Below are 18,118 nucleotides of genomic sequence, written 5' to 3' on the forward strand. Positions count from 1 at the left end.
TGGGGCCAGTTTTTCCTAGCGCCAGACTTAAAGAAAATTTATGCAATAGCTGTAAAAGTACAAATGTAGTGGTCTACAACTTATCTCACAAAGCTCCTCAGTACTTCCCCACTTTCTGTGCTGGATTGCCCAAAGGCACTTAAGAACAGGCATTATATGGATGACTATAACGGAAGCAGTCTGTTGAATTTCCTTTTGTAAACACTAATTTCTTTTTTAAAAAAAAAAATTTTTTTTTTCCAAAGAACTGCTCTGTGGCTTTACCTGGTCAGTTTAGAAACTAAATTTGTGTAATTAGTGTTGTGAAAATCTAGGTTCTGTTGACCTGGTTTGGTGTGAGGTCACCAAAATCAAGTCAATTGATGACATTTTTATTTTGTTTTAAGCAAATCACGTAACTGCTATGTACGTGTTTTTCATCTGTAATGTAGTAGATAATCTGGTATTTGTTTATTGTTAAAGGGAAAAAAGAGTTTGGTTAGTCCAAGTGATGATTTAGTTAATCGTGAGATTTCATGAACACACTGTTGCTTAAACAGCAAGTATTCTCTTCTCAGAATATTGACAGTCATCAGACTTTGTATCTCATGGTATATACCTTGACCACTTTCCTAGGTGAACCTTTGTTTTAACAATGTGTATGTGGGTCTATGTAAATTTGCTTTGACTTTCTTTATTAAAGCATATTAGTATTTAATACAGATAACTATTCCTCGTCACATAAATCATTATTGAAGCTGGAAATAAAAACGAGCATTTTAACTCTTAGTTCATTCAAGTTCTTTTTTAAAAATGAAAAATGAAGAGCTTTGCAACATGTGATGAAAATTAATATGAAAATTTAGAGAGAGATATCCCCTTCCAAGCTTCTAACACATTCTGTCCCCTTACCCTTCTTTATTTTTCTCCACGGCACTTACTACCACCTGATGTATTTTACATCTTCTTATTTGTTGTGTTATCCCCTCTCCTGCAGTGTAAGGTCCCTGAGAGCAGAAACTTCACTGCTAGAATCTAAAAATATACCTGGCACAAAGTAGGCTCTTGAAAATATGTGTCAAATAAACAATGGTGATCTTGTGATCAGTGACGGACGCAATGGTGAATAAATTGGATATAATCTCTGCCCTTACAGAGAGTTCTGTTTTAAAAATATTTTAATTTCTCTTGTTGGAAGTTTCTTGCATGAGAATGTATCTTCAGTTTAGTTAGAGATGTCACTGGATATATAAGATGCAGTTTATAGAAATTTGTTTCCATTTTTTTCTAGGACACATCTGTAAACAAAGGAAGAATACAGTTAGCTGTTTTACTATGTACTTTTCTCTCCCTCAGGTCTTTAGTGGACATTAATGGCAAGCTTTGTAAATTAGATTTTTCTAAATTGAATATGATAACTAGGGGCAAATGTTTTGTGAGACACAGCATCTGATAAGTTAGTTCATTGAAAATGTTTTCTTACTCATGCTAAACAAGTCTACTTCATTTCCAGATAGTTGATATTATGTAGATGACAGTACCTATCTGACTGAGGTCAGTGCTTTAATTATTTTTATTTCTTAAAAATCAGAAGCATTCATTTAGTCTAAAATATGCCTTTGAGTTTATCGTGTATCTCAAAGGCCAAGTTAGTGTCTTTTACATCTCTGATTTGAAAAATAAATAAATCCACATGTAGAGAAATCTAAAGTCATTTTCCAAAAATGGATTCAATTTATCCTTCCTTTCCTTGGCCCTAGAATTAAGGATGCTTGAGAAATGACATACTTACTGAATTAGGAAATAAATTTGATAATCTTATAAATCCATTGCTATGTTGCTTCCAGATTTATACTTACATAAGGGCCTTGTAAGGGACATTATAAAATGGTACTTACCAAAGGTTCTGCAGTAATTAATAGGGGCTATATGCACCAAAAGAGTTCTTGGTCAAATACAATGGACAAAATTTGTATTAAACAGAGTTCTTCTGGCTTCTTAATTATAAATCTTCCTAGAGCCTTGAATAGGAAAATGTAGATTTTTAACCTACAAAAGGAGATAATATAATATTCAAGAAACTCCAAACTTATTTAACCAAGGCATTCTTTTTTTCCCACAGAACTAATATTTTGAAGAATATGGTATTGGGAAAATTCTCCTAAACATTTTGGAAAATCCCAGCATGGGTGGACTTATAAAGTGTAACCATGAAATAAACTCTATTTGATTTAGTTTCTTTTGCCACTCTGTTATAAAAATCTTTTGTTTGGGAAGCTTTTTTGTTTTTATATATTTAATTTAAAATTAGATCTTGTGAAATCATCTGTTCTAGTTTGCTAGCTGCCGGAATGCAATATACCAGAAACGGAATGGCTTTTAAAGGGGGGGATTTAATCAGTTGCTAGTTTACAGTTCCAAGGCCAAGAAAATGTCCCAATTAAAACAAATCTATAGAAATGTCCAATCTAAGGCATCCAGTGAAAGATACCTTGGTTCAAGAAGGCCAATGAAGTTCAAGGTTTCTCTCTCAAGTGAGAAGGCACATAGTGAACACAGTCAGAGTTTCTCTCTCATTTCGAAAGGCACATGGTGAACACAGTCAGGGTTCCTCTCTCATCTGGAAGGGCACATGGTGAACATGGCGTCATCTGCTAGCTTCTCCTGGCTTCCTGTTTTATGAAGCAGCCTGGGAGGCATTTTCCTTCTTCACCTCCTCCGAAGGTTGCCAGCTGGTGGACTCTGCTTCTCGTGGCTATGTTGTTCTGCTCTGCTCTCTCTGAATCTCTCATTCTCCAAAATGTTTCCTCTTTTATAGGACTCCAGTAAACCAATCAAGACCCAGCCAAATGGGTGGAGATACATCTCCCCTAATCTGGTTTAACAACCATTCTTGATTTGGTTACATCTCCAGGGAGATGATCTAATTACATACAATATTGAATAGGAATTATTCTGCCTTTACAAAATGGGATGTTGATTAAAACATGGCTTTTCAAGGGTACATACATCCTTTCAAACCAGCACATCATGTAAGACATTATGTTATTTAAAGGTCGTTAAATATATAATGAAATAATACAGGTCTTGAAGTCAAACTGGCCTTGGTTTGCTACTTAATGTGCTTTGGGCAAATTGCTTAATCTTTCTAACTCTGTATCTTGGTTTCCCAACTGCTAAAGCAAATACTGTACAGTGGGTTGGCTTGAGCAACAAGATTTATTGATTCACAGATTTTGAGGCTAGAAGTTCCAAATCTGGCATCAGCAAGGTGATGCTTTCTCCCCAAAGATTGTGGAGTTCTGGGGTGACATTCCTTGGGTCCTTCCACTTTCTTCTCATGGCTTTCTCTATATATATCTGAATTTCATTCTGTTTAGGAAGGACTTCAGTAATCCACATGAAAGCCCAGCCTAATTCAGTTGGCCACACATTAACTAAAAATATCATCTTCAAAAAGTCGTGTTTACAATGGGTTCATGTCCACAAAAATAGATCAAGATTAAGAAAGTATTTTTCTGAAGTATGCAGTTCAACCTTCCAAGTTTGTTTCCTTATTATAAAATGGGGATTATAATGCTGTCTTTCAAGATGATTAAGAGGATTATATGAGATCACAAAAAATATGTAGAAATGTGCCAAGAAAATAATAGGTATTTATCACATGTTAATCCAATTTTCTGCTAATTTCTTTATGATCTCTTTTATCCATGACAGGCACATTCACGTTCTACAGGTTTCTTTTTCACTTAGCATCAGTTATATTGAGATTTAAATAAAACATACCCCCAGTTCTGAACTATTGTGTTCAGTCTTCAGCTACTTTATCATTACTCGGTTAGATGAAAATATTCATCAGTTAATCTTGACTGAGAATGACAGTAAGTAATTTGAAAATCCACCTACATCAACTTCATCTAAAAGTTGTTGTTGGTCTCCTCCTCCCCATTGTGGTTTCTATTAAATTTTGAGGAGAACAAAAGAATACTTCAAAATATATGCAAAGTATAAGCATAATTGAACAATTGATATTCATTGGAGAAGAACATCTGGTGATCTTTTTAATAAAAAAATAAATAAAAGTTGTTGTTGTTTATTTTATGCTTTTAGGAAGCAATTAATTTGCTAGAACCAATGACAAATGACCCTGTGAACTACGTGAGGCAAGGAGCTCTCATAGCTTCGGCTCTTATCATGATTCAGCAGACTGAAATTACTTGTCCAAAGGTGAGCAAACATTCTGTTGGTATAACTCAGGGAAAGAGCTTGTTCTGACTTTTCTTTAGTAGCCTGTCTTCCTTTAGGATAATTTACTTCAAATATGGTGAACACTGAGGTCACAGGAAGTAAAGAGAGCATTTATTTGTTGGGATAAGGAAATAGTAAACCTTTAAATATATAATACTCTCTAAATGTATTTTTTTCACATTTAAGGTCACTTTGTTCATTTAAGTATATAAACTCGAAAAATTAGGATGTAAGGGGTGGTAAAATCATAAAATCAACTTTAATTTTTGCTTTCCACTGTTTTAAAATTTATTCACTGGAATAACATCTTCTCTGATACAGAATGCAAACTCAGGCCATGATTTTTTGATATATCCCTCTTAGGTAATAAATATTCCTGAATTCACTCTACATAGTACATACACTCTTAGGTTAGAAATGAGTATGTCCAGATTCTCTATTAGGATGCCATTACCCACCTTAGTGATCCTCTTGGGCAGGATTTCAGATAGTTCCAGGATGGCTTTCTTTCCCACTTGACCTACATCTGCTCCACAGAAACAGTCCTGTATTTTTTGCCCTTCTCATGGGTAGGATTCTCTCAGTATAGCGCAGCCCATTTCTCCTCTCCTTTCCCCTCCACCCACTCACCTCCTCTCCCTCTTTCTCTTTCTCTATGCTAGTACCTCTACTACTAGCTAATGCCTCTTATCTTATGTTACTATGATCCCTGATCATATTAAGCTGTCCAAGTGATAATGGTGACGCACCTTTATCAAAGTTGAAAGTGAGGGGCAAAGATACATGCCTGGCTTTCCCCCCAGAAATCCTCTTCACATATTCTCCCTGTTCTCCACAATCCAACCTTCATATATCCAAACCAAGAATGACTTCGTAACTGATTCTTAGACATCTGTTTTAAAATTTGCTCATAGCAGTCTCTCACACCTCGCATTAATGTTTGCTATCTAATATATCTTGGCATCTCAACCAAAGTTTCTCATCCTACATTCTGTTAGAGAAATGGAAAATGCATATTTTATCTTATTTATAAAATATAAAATATAATCACTAAAAATGACTGTGTTTCATATACTAAATGAAGACGTATAGCCTATGCAATAATTTCAGATCTTCTCATTTTTACCTTAAAGTTGGAGCACTTAACAACCTTTTATTAATTCTGCTAATTTTTGAGTAACAGTCAAAAAATTGAAAACAACAAAAATCTAGCATATTGTCTTCTACCTCATAAAACAGATACAGAACACCCTCTTTTTCAGCAATGTAGATTTTGCAGAGGGGTAGAGAAGAGAAAAATTTCCAAGACTCATTGACTGTTCATTCTTATTTATGGAACTCCGTTTAATAAATGTTGGTTTATAACCCGTTGTTTCATTTATCTGGTGCTTCTCTTTCTCTCTTTTAAATCATCTTCAGGACTTCCAGAAATTGAGTTACTGCAAAGATAGAATCAGACTTCTCACCCTTCTTTTTTATAATACTTAAATGTATCATTTAGCGCATATATATCTTTCCAAACACAGGCCGCATTTCTTTTTGGTTTTAAATATAATAGCTACAATATGAATAGCTTTTGCATCCTTTATTTCTGTGTTTGATCTTGTACTGAGCTTTTGGAGGTCATCCAGCTGAATAATGTCATTAAAGAAGCCAGTTTAGGCCCTGGAATGTGCTTCCACTAACAGTGATATGTAGACATTTATCCACTTTGACCTCACATGTTGCTTTCATGTTACTCAGATTGTCAGCAAGACAAATATTTTACCATCTTCCCGTCCTCTGCTGTTAGATTTCAAAATTTTACAACCATTAGCTCTGCACCAGCAACGGTAGAGTCTCTGAAATTGAGTATGGGTTAGGGTAGTTGATAAAGCATTCAACCCTCTGATAAAATTCATATTTAGAAAAAGTAAAAATGTAACAATTTAATCTTTTAAAAATCATTCCTAAAACTTGTTGAACCAAGTCTTAGCTGGTAAGAATACATAGAGTATACTTCACTCTACAAGTTGCATCAGAATCTTGGGTGTGGATTAATGTTGGAATGTAGCTATAACTGGTAGACTTTGTCATTAGCATAAAGTGGGTGGGGAAAGGTAACTGTATACCCCACTGACTACAGAAGCAAAACAGTATATGAAAACATAAAAGTTTTTTCAGGAATCTCTATTTATGGTGAAATTATTACTTGGTTTATGAATTAAAAGTTTAAAGCAAGTGATTGTTTTCTATTCTTAAGCAAGTGATAAAGAGCTTCATAGACTACAGTTACGTCATCTCTCCTTTATCTAATAACTGCCAACAAGACAACATTAATATACTTTTGGGATAATAGGTGACATTTTGTTGAAAAGTAAAAGTGAAAAGAAGGACATTCTCAAGGCTATAGAGTCCTAGTCACAAGGTTGCAGACCAATTCATGAAATTCAGTGGAAACACCTAAAAAATAAATGTCATATTAATTTCATCAAGAATTATAACTCCTCCCCAAAGTAATCTTAAAGAGATACTTTTCAGTTATTTTGTGAGAGTCATAGTGCATATTTCCAGAGGAACTGGGGTTTTTTTTTCATGTAATTATGCGCATACATCACATCCTTTTATAGAATACTAGGCTGCTGTCTTAATTCACTTTATGCATGATAGATAGTCTTAGTTTAAGTAACCTTAATATATCTGTGCATTGCTTCTGCTAGTTAGGAAAAAAAGATTTCTCATTCTCACAAACACAAACATGCACTCATCCCTGGATGATTATAAACCCAGTTTAGAAAGCCTTTGGACCAGAGAGTCACATTTAAATGATTGCCTCTACACTTTTTAATCTGTTTTATAGTTCACTAGACTAGTACCTTTTAAAGATTCTTGGAGCTGTTTTCTCTCAACAACCCAACTCTACTCTTTATGAAGAATTTGTCGTTTGTTCTGTTTATCTTTTATTCTTTTTGTTAAGATCATGTATGTATTAGGTGTCATATGTAAAATTAGGTAAAAATATTGTAAAAATAGAATCTGGTATTCCTCCTTACCTAATATCATCTGACCTAAGGCACAATACAGGAAAGCTGCTTACATGGAACCTTACATGCAAGTATGCTTTCTTGAATTAGGATCGTTTTGGCCAGGCTTAGTTTGCTTCTGTATTGTTTTGGTAGTATAGGCTTTTGTGAGCCATCATGATAACCTAGAAATATGTCGGTAGAGAAATGTGTTCCTAATTCCAAATACATTTGTAAGTTGTGTTCTATTTATATTGCTTTAAGATAGAAACTTGGACTCTTATGATATCAGTGATAATAACAAAGAACTGCAAGCAATTGCTATGAATAAAATGATACTAATAAATTATGTAGGGAAATAACAACATTTGGAATCCTGGTTATAGATAATTCATGATAGCATCAATATGAATACCTACCTTGAAAGAAGAAAAAAGGTAATTTTCATTTTAGACATGTTGAGCTTAACACCAAATCAGTTGTAGATAAGATAGAAGCCTGGGTTGAAAATAATAACTGAAGAAAGAGATTTAGGAAATAAACACAAAGAAATGATGTAAGTCCAGAGACTGTTACCTGCAATTCTAAACTCCAAAAAGTTGTGAAAACTGAAAGAGGTTTGTTTTTAGAGACTTATTTGACTATATAACCAGACACACTATGAAATCATTTATAGCCTTTTCCCCACTTAGTGTGAATATTCATGCATTTTTATGCTTCACAAATACTAATTTGTTTGATTATTGGATATTACCCCATATTCCACTGAGAATGTTGTATAATATATGGTGTATAATCTTATTAGCTTTCTTAATTCTGAATTTCAAAGTACATCTGGCCTTAAGGGTTTCATGAAAGAAATTATGGACCTAAAAAATTGAAGTCATAAGAACAGATTTGATATCATAGAAAGAAAAAAGAAAAGCTCTAAAACTGATCCCCATGTGTATATACATTTCTGTACCAAAAAAATAAGAAAAAGAAAAAAAGAAAGAAACATACCCAAGTTGTAAGTACCAACAGGAGTGACTCCAAGTGCCTTTATTCCCTTCTCCCCAAACTTTAGTTTTTTCCCTGACACTTAGAATGGGGTTTTCTTCCAGCAGTGAGAGGAATAGAGTTAAGAACATTATAAACGTTCTTATAGATACTGTACAGATATTTGTACAGAGTAGAATGCATGGATCACAGAGTTGCCTAAAATTTTAAGTCTTTTCTGTAAGATTGTAAGTTAGGAAGTTAATATGATTTTCCCTGCAAATTCTATATTTTGTATCATGAGTGGAGCCACATTAAATACTGTATACCTATGAAATGGAGAGTCAGAAATCATGCTCTTAGCCTTGATTACTGTTAGCTCTTTGTGTGATCATGGGCAAGTAAGTCATTTCACCACAGATTTCACATCTGTAAAACAGAGTAGACCAGATAATCTCAAAAGTTGCCTTCCAAGTTCAAGATTCTGCCCTACTCTCCTAAAACAATAATTCTTTATCAAGAATCGTAAGAATGTTCATTGTGCCTGCCCATGCAAAAAAAAAAAAAAAGAACCATAAGAATGAAAATAAGTTACTGGTACATAAGTAATAAAATGTTAGGAAACATATTTTAAATGATAAATAAAAAGTATCAACTTAATATTTGGATAAGCCCATTTAATGTATTGATTTTTATTTAAATTCTTTCTTGTAATGTACACGTACTGCTTTGTCCAGTGTTTCTTTTTATAAATCATGAAACATTACATAAACCTTTAACACATAAAATTTCCATCCTATATAAGGAAATGAAAGTGTTCATCTAAAATAAGTTCGGAATCAAAAGAATTTGACCTATTGAACCAGAGTATAAAAGCATCAAACCTTAGGGTTTTTTTTAATTAGAAGGGAATTTCGTGATGATGTAATTACAGGAGAAACTAAGGCCTAGAGAAGTAAGTGACTGGCCATATGCTGATTAATGGTAGAGTTAGTTCCTTGTTTTTCCCATTACGTTTTGCTGCCTATGATTAAAAATTAAGAACCATGTTTAAGGGATATTATTTTCTTAGTAGTATTTTGTCAGAGTTAATAGAGAGGGCTAGTAGAATTCTGCCCTAGTATGGTAATACAGCCATGCTCATTGAATATCTACTATAAAATGCCATCTAATCATAACCTCATGTAATCCTTACAGCAACCATGTATGTAAGGTAGGTGCTGTAATCCCTGGAGAGATGAAGAAACTAAAAGGCCCAGAAAAGCTAAGTAACTTACCTGTTCTAGTTTGCTAGCTGCTGGAATGCAATATACCAGAAACGGAATGGCTTTTAAAATGGGGAGTTTAATAAGTTGTTAGTTTACAGTTCTAAGGCTGAGAAAATGTTCCAATTAAAACAAGTCTATAGAAATGTCCAATTTAAATCATCCAGGAAAAGATACCTTGGTTCAAGAAAGCTGATGACGTTCAGTGCTTCTCTCTCAGCTGGGAGGGCACATGGCAAACATGGTGGCTTCTACTGGCTTTCTCGTGGCTCTACAAAAAAGGGGTTCTCTTCAAAAATGTTTCCTCTTTTAAAGGATTTCAGTAAGCAACTCCACCTTCAATGGATAGAGACCCACCTCCATGGAAATATCTAATCAAAAGTTGCCACCCGCAGTTGGGTGGGTCACATCTCCACGGGAACAATCAAAATGCTCCCACCCAGCAGTATTGAATGAGGATTTAAGGACATGGCTTCTCTGGGGTCCAGCACAGATTTAAACCAGCACATTACCCAAACAGCTTCTAAGAACAGAAATAGTATTCACAAACCAGGGTTCTCTGATTTTCTATTACTCTGCCTTTGTATTACCCAGTGACAAATGAGGAAAGAGATTCTGAAAGAACATATAATACAGACGTAGTCATTAAATTAGGAAACTGAAATTTGATATTTTATGCTTTTGGCAGATTTGGGGAGCTCCATGATCATGTCCTCCTTGAACAAGCAGACTTCTTCCAGGGTACCTACCATTTGCAAAGCACTGTGGGGAAAAGAGAGAAGTGTAAAACATGGAAGGAGCATAAAATAGTTTCCTCATTGTCACCTGAATGGATTTAAAGGAATCACTTTCTTTATTGATGAGATTTTTGCAAATATTATTTTCTAGCTATAAAAGCAATATATATTAATTTTATAACTTAGAAAACGCAGAAAAAAATAAACATAGGCAAAAATGACCAGTAATCTCACCCTAAAAGAGACAATGCATGTTCTATGTTGGTGTGTTGCTTTTGACAAAAGCACTTACTCTGACATGTCTTCAGGAAATTAATATGTATGTATAATGAAATTCTATACTGTATATGTGAATTCAGTTAATCCAAAATTTACCTCACACAGCCTCAGTGAAGGATACTTCATGGTAAACTGAAAGACTGTGTCTTTTAGAAATCTGCACAGTTGATGGTAAGCAGAATAGCTGTAATTCAAAGTGCAATAAAGCCTTAGTGTTCACTTGGATTGTTTAAGCCTGCTAATTTACAGTGGTGCAATATGAAATCACATTCAGCATTCCCTTGAGTCTGAATCATACACTGTTAAGTGAGGATTGAAAACAGAACTGGTGTTCCCACACCAGAAAAACCGTAGCACTCATGATTTCAGCCATAGAACTGTTCTGCATTCAAATCTGGTCCATATCCATCTCTTTTTGTAATTTGTGAAATTCATAATGAAGTTTCATTACCATTTGAGTAATCTATTCTGCCGTAAAGAGGCACAGCAAATAAATAGAATTAGATTATAATTATTTTTCTTATTCCTTCAGGTAAATCAGTTCAGACAGCTGTATTCCAAAGTCATCAATGATAAACATGATGATGTCATGGCCAAGTTTGGCGCTATTCTGGCCCAGGGAATACTGGATGCAGGTAAATGTTTTGTTTTTTTAAGTCTTTTGTACTTACTCTTTAAATCTAGTGAAATAATTATTTGCTCTAACTATATGACATGGTAGTTGAGCCTAGGCAAATTATTGCTGGAGAAAATTTGCAGCCTATAGTTCATAGAGGTAATTTAGTACAGTTGTTAAAAATGCAGACTGTTAGAGTTTGGATCCCAGTCTCTTTACTTTACAAGCTATATAACCTTAAGAAGTTACTTTTCCCCTCTCTGTGTTGGTTTTCCTGTATTTATAAAGACTGCCTAATAGTGTTAGAGATTTAAAAAGTTCATTTGAAGCAATTACAACAGTAACCATCACTTATCAAATACTTAATGAACATTGGCCGACTTCTTTTTCTTTAATTTGCTTAGTATATATGAATGCTAAACAAGTTGGAACTGCACCATTTTTGAGGGAAAAAATATGTTTTAGACAAATCATTCCTAAAATAAGGTACATGGGATAATATACCTAATAAATGCATAGCATGCTGTGCACTTTGGCTCCAGAATTCACGCTCTTTGCTACTTAACTGTAACTTGTTCCAGAAGAGATGGGCTACCCTTCTAAGGGAGAACTGTGGGATCTAAGTGCCTTAGATTTGAATTTAATTAGGTGTATTCCTTAACTGTTATTATTGGTCACATTTCAATAGGGTAGAGGGAAAAGAGTGTACATATTTCATTATTCAAGGATGTGATTATTTCTGCTGAACAGAATCATTTCTTATTTAATTCTTTTACATATTTTGCTTCCTCAAAAAAATTCAATTAAATCAAAGTTGAAGGCTTAAAAATTTCTATTAAACACTGCTATTCAAGTTCAAATCCTTGTTTTGCCAAGGGAAAAAAAGACTCAGAGTGTGGTCATTCGTCTAAGGTCACAAGATCAGTTAAGATCAGAGCTATCTCCTACCAGTATAAATAATTTAATAATTCACAAAGTAATCATCAGTGCCTCGTAGTTTTTTTGTTGCTGCACATAGATCCTCATAACTTGTCCTGAATATTTCTCATAATTTTAATAACTTTTATGCTGCTTAGTGCTTAAAAGAGCAAGAATTATAAACCATTCTTTACTGTTAAGCATTTAATCTTAATGTGATCATGTTATAAATATGTATTCCCCATTCAGGCATATAGTTAAAGCAACAAATAAAAATAAACAAAGTATCTACATTTTGTCTCTTTGCTATTGTTTACAAATATGATGTGTATTAAAGTTTTACTTTTTATTAACGCATTAAATACCAGTATATAATTAGAATTAGGTATTTAAGTAAAGCACCCCAGTTTTATATACTTCAGGCTTCATTTTTGAAAAAAAATCTGACTGTGTAGAAAGTCTGCGTTTGCCCTGAGTTCAGTTAAAGTACAGCATTTCTAGTTTTGGAGACTGTAGATAGCTCACTGGCTAAGTAGTTCCAACTACTAACATTGTATGATCTGTGTTCTTATAATTATCACCAACTGCTTCCCTGTTGTAGTCCTAAGAAATCTTTTTTACTGCCTTTCTGGATTGATGTTTATCGTTTCTCTCTTTTTCTGCAGGTGGACATAATGTCACAATCTCTCTGCAGTCCAGGACTGGGCACACCCATATGCCTTCTGTGGTTGGCGTCCTCGTCTTCACCCAGTTCTGGTTCTGGTTTCCTCTTTCACACTTTCTGTCACTGGCATATACCCCAACCTGTGTCATTGGCCTTAACAAGGACTTAAAGGTATGTTTTTGAGACCTCAGTTCTGTAGTATAGCATATTGACCACCTGCTCCCAAGGTTTTTCATTAAATTTTAAAGATGAATCATCGTCTCATTAATAAGGTATTTACCCTTCAAATTGAGTATTTACCACTTGTTGAGTGGAGTGTGTCAGTAGAAGTTTTGAAAATCAAGTCTCTAATCATAGTTACTAGCTATGTAAACCTCGGGTAAATGCTTATCTTTTCTGAGACTCAGATTCTTTATGCAATTGAGAAGTAGTGGTGAAAGGAGAGGCTAAATATATAGGTATGAAGAGGCTTTATATAGACTACTCTGATGAATTGTATTTAATCCTGAAGGATATTGGGAGCTGTTGAAGGATTTCGAGCAGGTAAATGACCTTATGAGATTTGCATTTTAGAATGATCTTTCTGACAATAGTGGAAACCCGTTATGATGCTATTGCAGTAATCCAGCAAGAAAGAATGAGGATCTAAACTAAATCTTATATAATAAGCAATGAAGGTTTGAGACAGGCACATGTTTCAGAGTTATGTGGTGCTAGAGTGATTCATGAAATACTAAAGAGGAAAATAAGTGGGAGAATGTCCCATTGGTAGTAGCAGAAAACAAGACCAACAGTGAGGAAACAGGAAATTTGACAGAATGAAACTAATCAGTCACTTAAGTCAAACACTTAAGTTACAACATCCTCTGTCATCATATCATTTATTTCTTTAATTGGAGCTTGTTGTACTTATCATTCTCAATTCTGTAACTTGATTTACCTCATTTTGACCTCTAAGATATAATTCTTACCTGGTCACCACTCTTATTAAAATGGTATATTAAATTTTCAGAGTGGAAAAATTTTAAGCCAAAAATTGACTGATAAAGATTGAGTATTTCATGGAATTTTCAGTATAGTCATCCAGCCAATTATTCTTTTGTTCAGTGTTTCAATATTAAATCTACTAACACTTTCCTCCAACTTAACACCACCACAAGCAGTGCTACCTATAAACATCCTCATATCTTCCCCCTTAGGGACCTGGGTGAATATACCTCTAAAGTATATATTCAAAAGAGGCACTATTGGCTCCTAAAGTAAATATACACTCAGTTCCACTGAATAGTTATCAGGTTGTTCTCCAGAGTCATCCCAAGTTCTTTATTCAGAGCTTGCTGTAGAAAGTGAACCCATCACCATCACTTGGGTTCAGCAGAGACTCTCAGTTCCATCTCCCCAGGCCATGAGTAATTCAGGTAAACAGAGAAGGTCTCCCAACTTCTCTGATTTGATATAGGTCAGGGTGGTTTGAGATTCTAGAGTTAATTTTGCAGTTATGACCTAGAAAGCTGTTGGTTTAATTATAATGCCCTTCTTTAATTTTTTATTTTTTTTTTTTGTACAAATGGTTCCATTGTTGGAGATCTGATAAAAGCAAAACTATACTTTTCTTATCCATGTATTGGGCTTGTAGAATAAAAAGCATGACTTTAAATGTCAAAAAAAAAAACTAAAAGCATTTGTAAATATTGAATGGTTTAGGCCTCAAAACGATAAACTTTTGGTTTCCTGATCCCTTACCTTGTGATTAAACATCCTGCATAATCTGTAGAGCTTTTTATCCTCTGGCATATGATCTCTGTTTTTTATGATCTCTGTTTTCATTCTTTACAATGGAAGTGGAATGGAAAGACAAGGTTTTCCTTGTCCTAGTAAAGATAATGCTTATTACATCTCTACCAGTGCAAATTGGATAAGTAGAGATGAGTTCAGACTAGAGAACTTTAAACCTGATCAGTAAGTAATATGAGGCGATTTTTTTCAGGAGACTCATGTTAGACCCTTTTTAGGCACGATTATATGATGTGAAACTATATACAGATTTGTCTTATATGTTGTTGGCATGGTACAAAGAAGGAACATGGATGATACATATGCAGGTTAGATAATCAGATACATCACAAAGGAGTTAACAGTTGAACTGAGGCTCACACTATGAGTGAAAATTAACTCGCTGTGGGTGGTCAATTAAGTATGAGATAAAGGGATATCTATTTAGAGACACAGAGCTTCAGAAAATTATGAGAAGCTGCAGGTAGTTCTTAGAGTATCTAAAAACTAATTCAGTAAAAGAAAAATGCCTTTCAGAAAGGATTGATAGCATAATTGAATAGTTTTGTGGTCAACCAACCATTTAGCCCCACTGAAACTTCTGACCTCCCTTTGAGTCTATATGCTTAAGACTATGGAATACTTAAATCTTGATTTTGATTATTTTAATGGAGGAATAAAAAGTGTTTATTTTCTTCAGATGCCCAAAGTTCAATATAAATCAAACTGTAAACCCTCCACATTTGCATATCCGGCCCCTCTGGAAGTACCGAAAGAAAAGGAAAAGGAAAAGGTACGTTCTTTGTTCCTTCGAGTAGCGTTGGTACTTACATATATAGGAGCTACAGAATATTCTGTTTGGGTTTGTTTCTATTATTTTTTATGTTTTAAATTAGTTATCAAAAAAGTAATACCAGTAGTAAAATCTAACATTAGGGAAGAATGTAAAGTAAAATTCCTTTTCCTCTCCTGGTTATAAAAGTCCTACTATGCAGGAGTCAGTACTTAGAATCCTTCCAGGTGTTTTCTCTGCGCATATCAATACTACTTAACACAACAGAATTATTCTTTACCTACTGGTCTGCATCTTGTTTTCACATTGACAGTATATCTTTGAAATTTTCATTATATGTGGATCTTTTTTTTTCCAGAGCTGCAAAACAATCTCTTTATGGATGTACCATTGTTTATTTAACCAATCCCTTATTTAATGGATTTAGAATCACTAAATCACTAAATCCATTTAATGGATTTAGAATCACTTTAGGTGATTTCTAAATTTTCACTGTTCTAAATGAGTCATATGCATATATATTTGTCTGCTAGGTTAGAATCCTAGATGTGGAAGTGCTTGATCAAAAGTAATGTACATTTTAATAGGTATTGACTAAATTGCCTTCTAAAATGGATAGACCAGTTTATATTCCCACCAACAATGTAGGAAAACACTCATAGATATATGTGAAATCAAATTTTAGTGAACTAGCAACATGCACTTTGCCTTAAGTTTTACTCAGTAAAATTATCTTTCATGACATTTTATAAACTATAGAAAAATAGTTCTTTCTCTCAAAATAATGTACTATATTAGCCAGTTGTTGATTATTTGCTGTAAGTTTTGCATATAACTAGAGATAATTAGGTAATCAACCACATTTTGGGGGGCAAGTGATGAATCTCCTTTGACAAGAGCACCTTCTTTCATCAGCTATGTTTCGGACCCCACTTTTAGATCTGAAACAAAGTCAGTATTTACACCAATACATTTCATAATTCCTGTTTCACCTATGATTTCATTGAGACCCATCAAAGACACCCATCTAAGCTCAATAAGTGGACATCTCTACCACCAGAACTTTCCCTATAAAATGAAAATCCAAAAATCTGTCTCAGAAGTGACATGATAGCAAATCCACATCTAGGGTAGACTATAGATCAAAAGATGAATACAGAGTTATATTGGACAGAATCCTCCAGAAAGTAAAGATTCACTGATGGCACTAGTAGTAAATTATGTGAATAAATACCCTGCTTGCTTTTCTCATTTATTCCCTGACTCTTGTTCTTAATGATGCTTACTACCAGGAAATATAGCAACATTGTAGGTCTGAGTCCTATTTGGGCTTATGTGTTTGTGTATAGGTAAGGGATTACAGCAATTTACCATTTTCATTTCCTCTAGGTTTCCACTGCTGTGTTATCCATTACTGCCAAGGCTAAAAAGAAAGAAAAAGAAAAAGAAAAAAAGGAGGAAGAAAAAATGGAAGTGGTAGGTAAAACTTAGTGTTCATTTAAATTATCTTTGTCATAGTCCACAGTCTTCCTTAGTTGGACATTATTGTCTTGCTCTTGGAGTCCTTTAAATAATTATCTTATTCCAAGCATATAGAATCATATAATTTTAATTATAAGAGACTTTAGAAATTATATTCAGTTGTGAAAGAAATAGAAGGTACAAATCAGGAATGAGTTCCTGGCGCAAGAGAAAGGCAAAGTAGAATTTTCAAAAGATGATGAGATGGTGATGGGTGAAAGACCCTTTCAGGCAAAAGGAATAACTTTACTTGGCATTCAAGCTTCCACCACCCTCACACCCTCAAGATTGGATGCCAGCTAGCATTTCAAGCCTTATTTCCCCATCCTGCCTATGCTTCAGCCACAAAGATTTCTTAAACATTTTTTTAATAGACCTTGGTTTTTTTCTAATCTCTGCTGTAGAAAACTCCAGTCATTAAAACTAAGTCAAAAACCATTCCCACTCCCAAGCAGAATTACCCTTTCCCTCCTCTGAGACTGGTATCACTTTATTTGTACTTCTATTATATCTAGTACTATGCTTTGTACCTAATAATTGCTCAGTAAACTTATCAGTATTACTCAGTGATATGAAGTGATCTTTAGTGGACTTTTACCTCCCCTAGGATGAAGCAGAGAAAAAGGAAGAAAAAGAGAAGAAAAAGGAACCTGAGCCAAACTTCCAGTTATTGGATAACCCAGCCCGAGTTATGCCTGCACAGCTTAAAGTCCTAACCATGCCAGAGACCTGTAGATACCAGCCTTTCAAACCAGTAAGTTACCAATGACTTTTAACTGTACACCAGCAAGTATCCATAGGACAATGGACTATTAATAGAGAAAGATACATTTCTAAATTATTCTACAACATCTGTCTAGTACTAATAAATCTCTTAACAAAAGAGATAATACTCTCCATTTCATATATATATATATATTCTTTTGGGGGGGGTGTACTCTTTGTAACCCTACAAATTTGCCTCTTTTCTAGAAACTTATACCATAGAAGTTTCTAATAAAGCATGGGGATTAGAAACTTAGACTCTTGAGCTAGACATCCTAGTTTTGAATTATGACTCTACCGTTTACAGGCTGTGTGACTTTGAACCAGATACTCTCTCTGCCTCAGCTTCATCTACTGTAAACTGAGGCTTATCATCCCTGACTCATAAGGATATGGCAAAGATTTTACAAGTTAATTTTTAGAATAAGGCCCGTCAATGCTCAGTAGGTTTCAGCTATCATCATCATCATCATCAGACTCCTGTCCTAAACTCATTAAATTTTAGTTAGAAAAGGATCTTAATGCCATTTAAATGATTTCCGAGGCAGAATGTTTCATATTACAAATACTGATCAGAAAT

General features: G+C 34.3%; 1 protein-coding gene across 2 annotated transcripts in view; it reads left to right on the forward strand.

Moving 5' to 3' along the window:
- The window catches only part of PSMD1 (proteasome 26S subunit, non-ATPase 1), a 111,607-nt gene that overhangs the window by 85,896 nt on the left and 7,593 nt on the right, over positions 1-18,118 (forward strand). For both annotated transcript variants that reach the window (XM_077155409.1, XM_077155410.1), the window contains exons 18-23: positions 4,090-4,206; positions 11,021-11,123; positions 12,688-12,857; positions 15,160-15,252; positions 16,642-16,728; positions 17,381-17,527. In XM_077155409.1, the coding sequence (XP_077011524.1) occupies positions 4,090-4,206; positions 11,021-11,123; positions 12,688-12,857; positions 15,160-15,252; positions 16,642-16,728; positions 17,381-17,527 (717 nt within the window). The remainder of the gene's footprint in view (positions 1-4,089; positions 4,207-11,020; positions 11,124-12,687; positions 12,858-15,159; positions 15,253-16,641; positions 16,729-17,380; positions 17,528-18,118) is intronic.

Source organism: Tamandua tetradactyla, chromosome 3 (assembly GCF_023851605.1).
Source record: "Tamandua tetradactyla isolate mTamTet1 chromosome 3, mTamTet1.pri, whole genome shotgun sequence".
NCBI classification, from domain to species: Eukaryota; Metazoa; Chordata; class Mammalia; order Pilosa; family Myrmecophagidae; genus Tamandua; species Tamandua tetradactyla.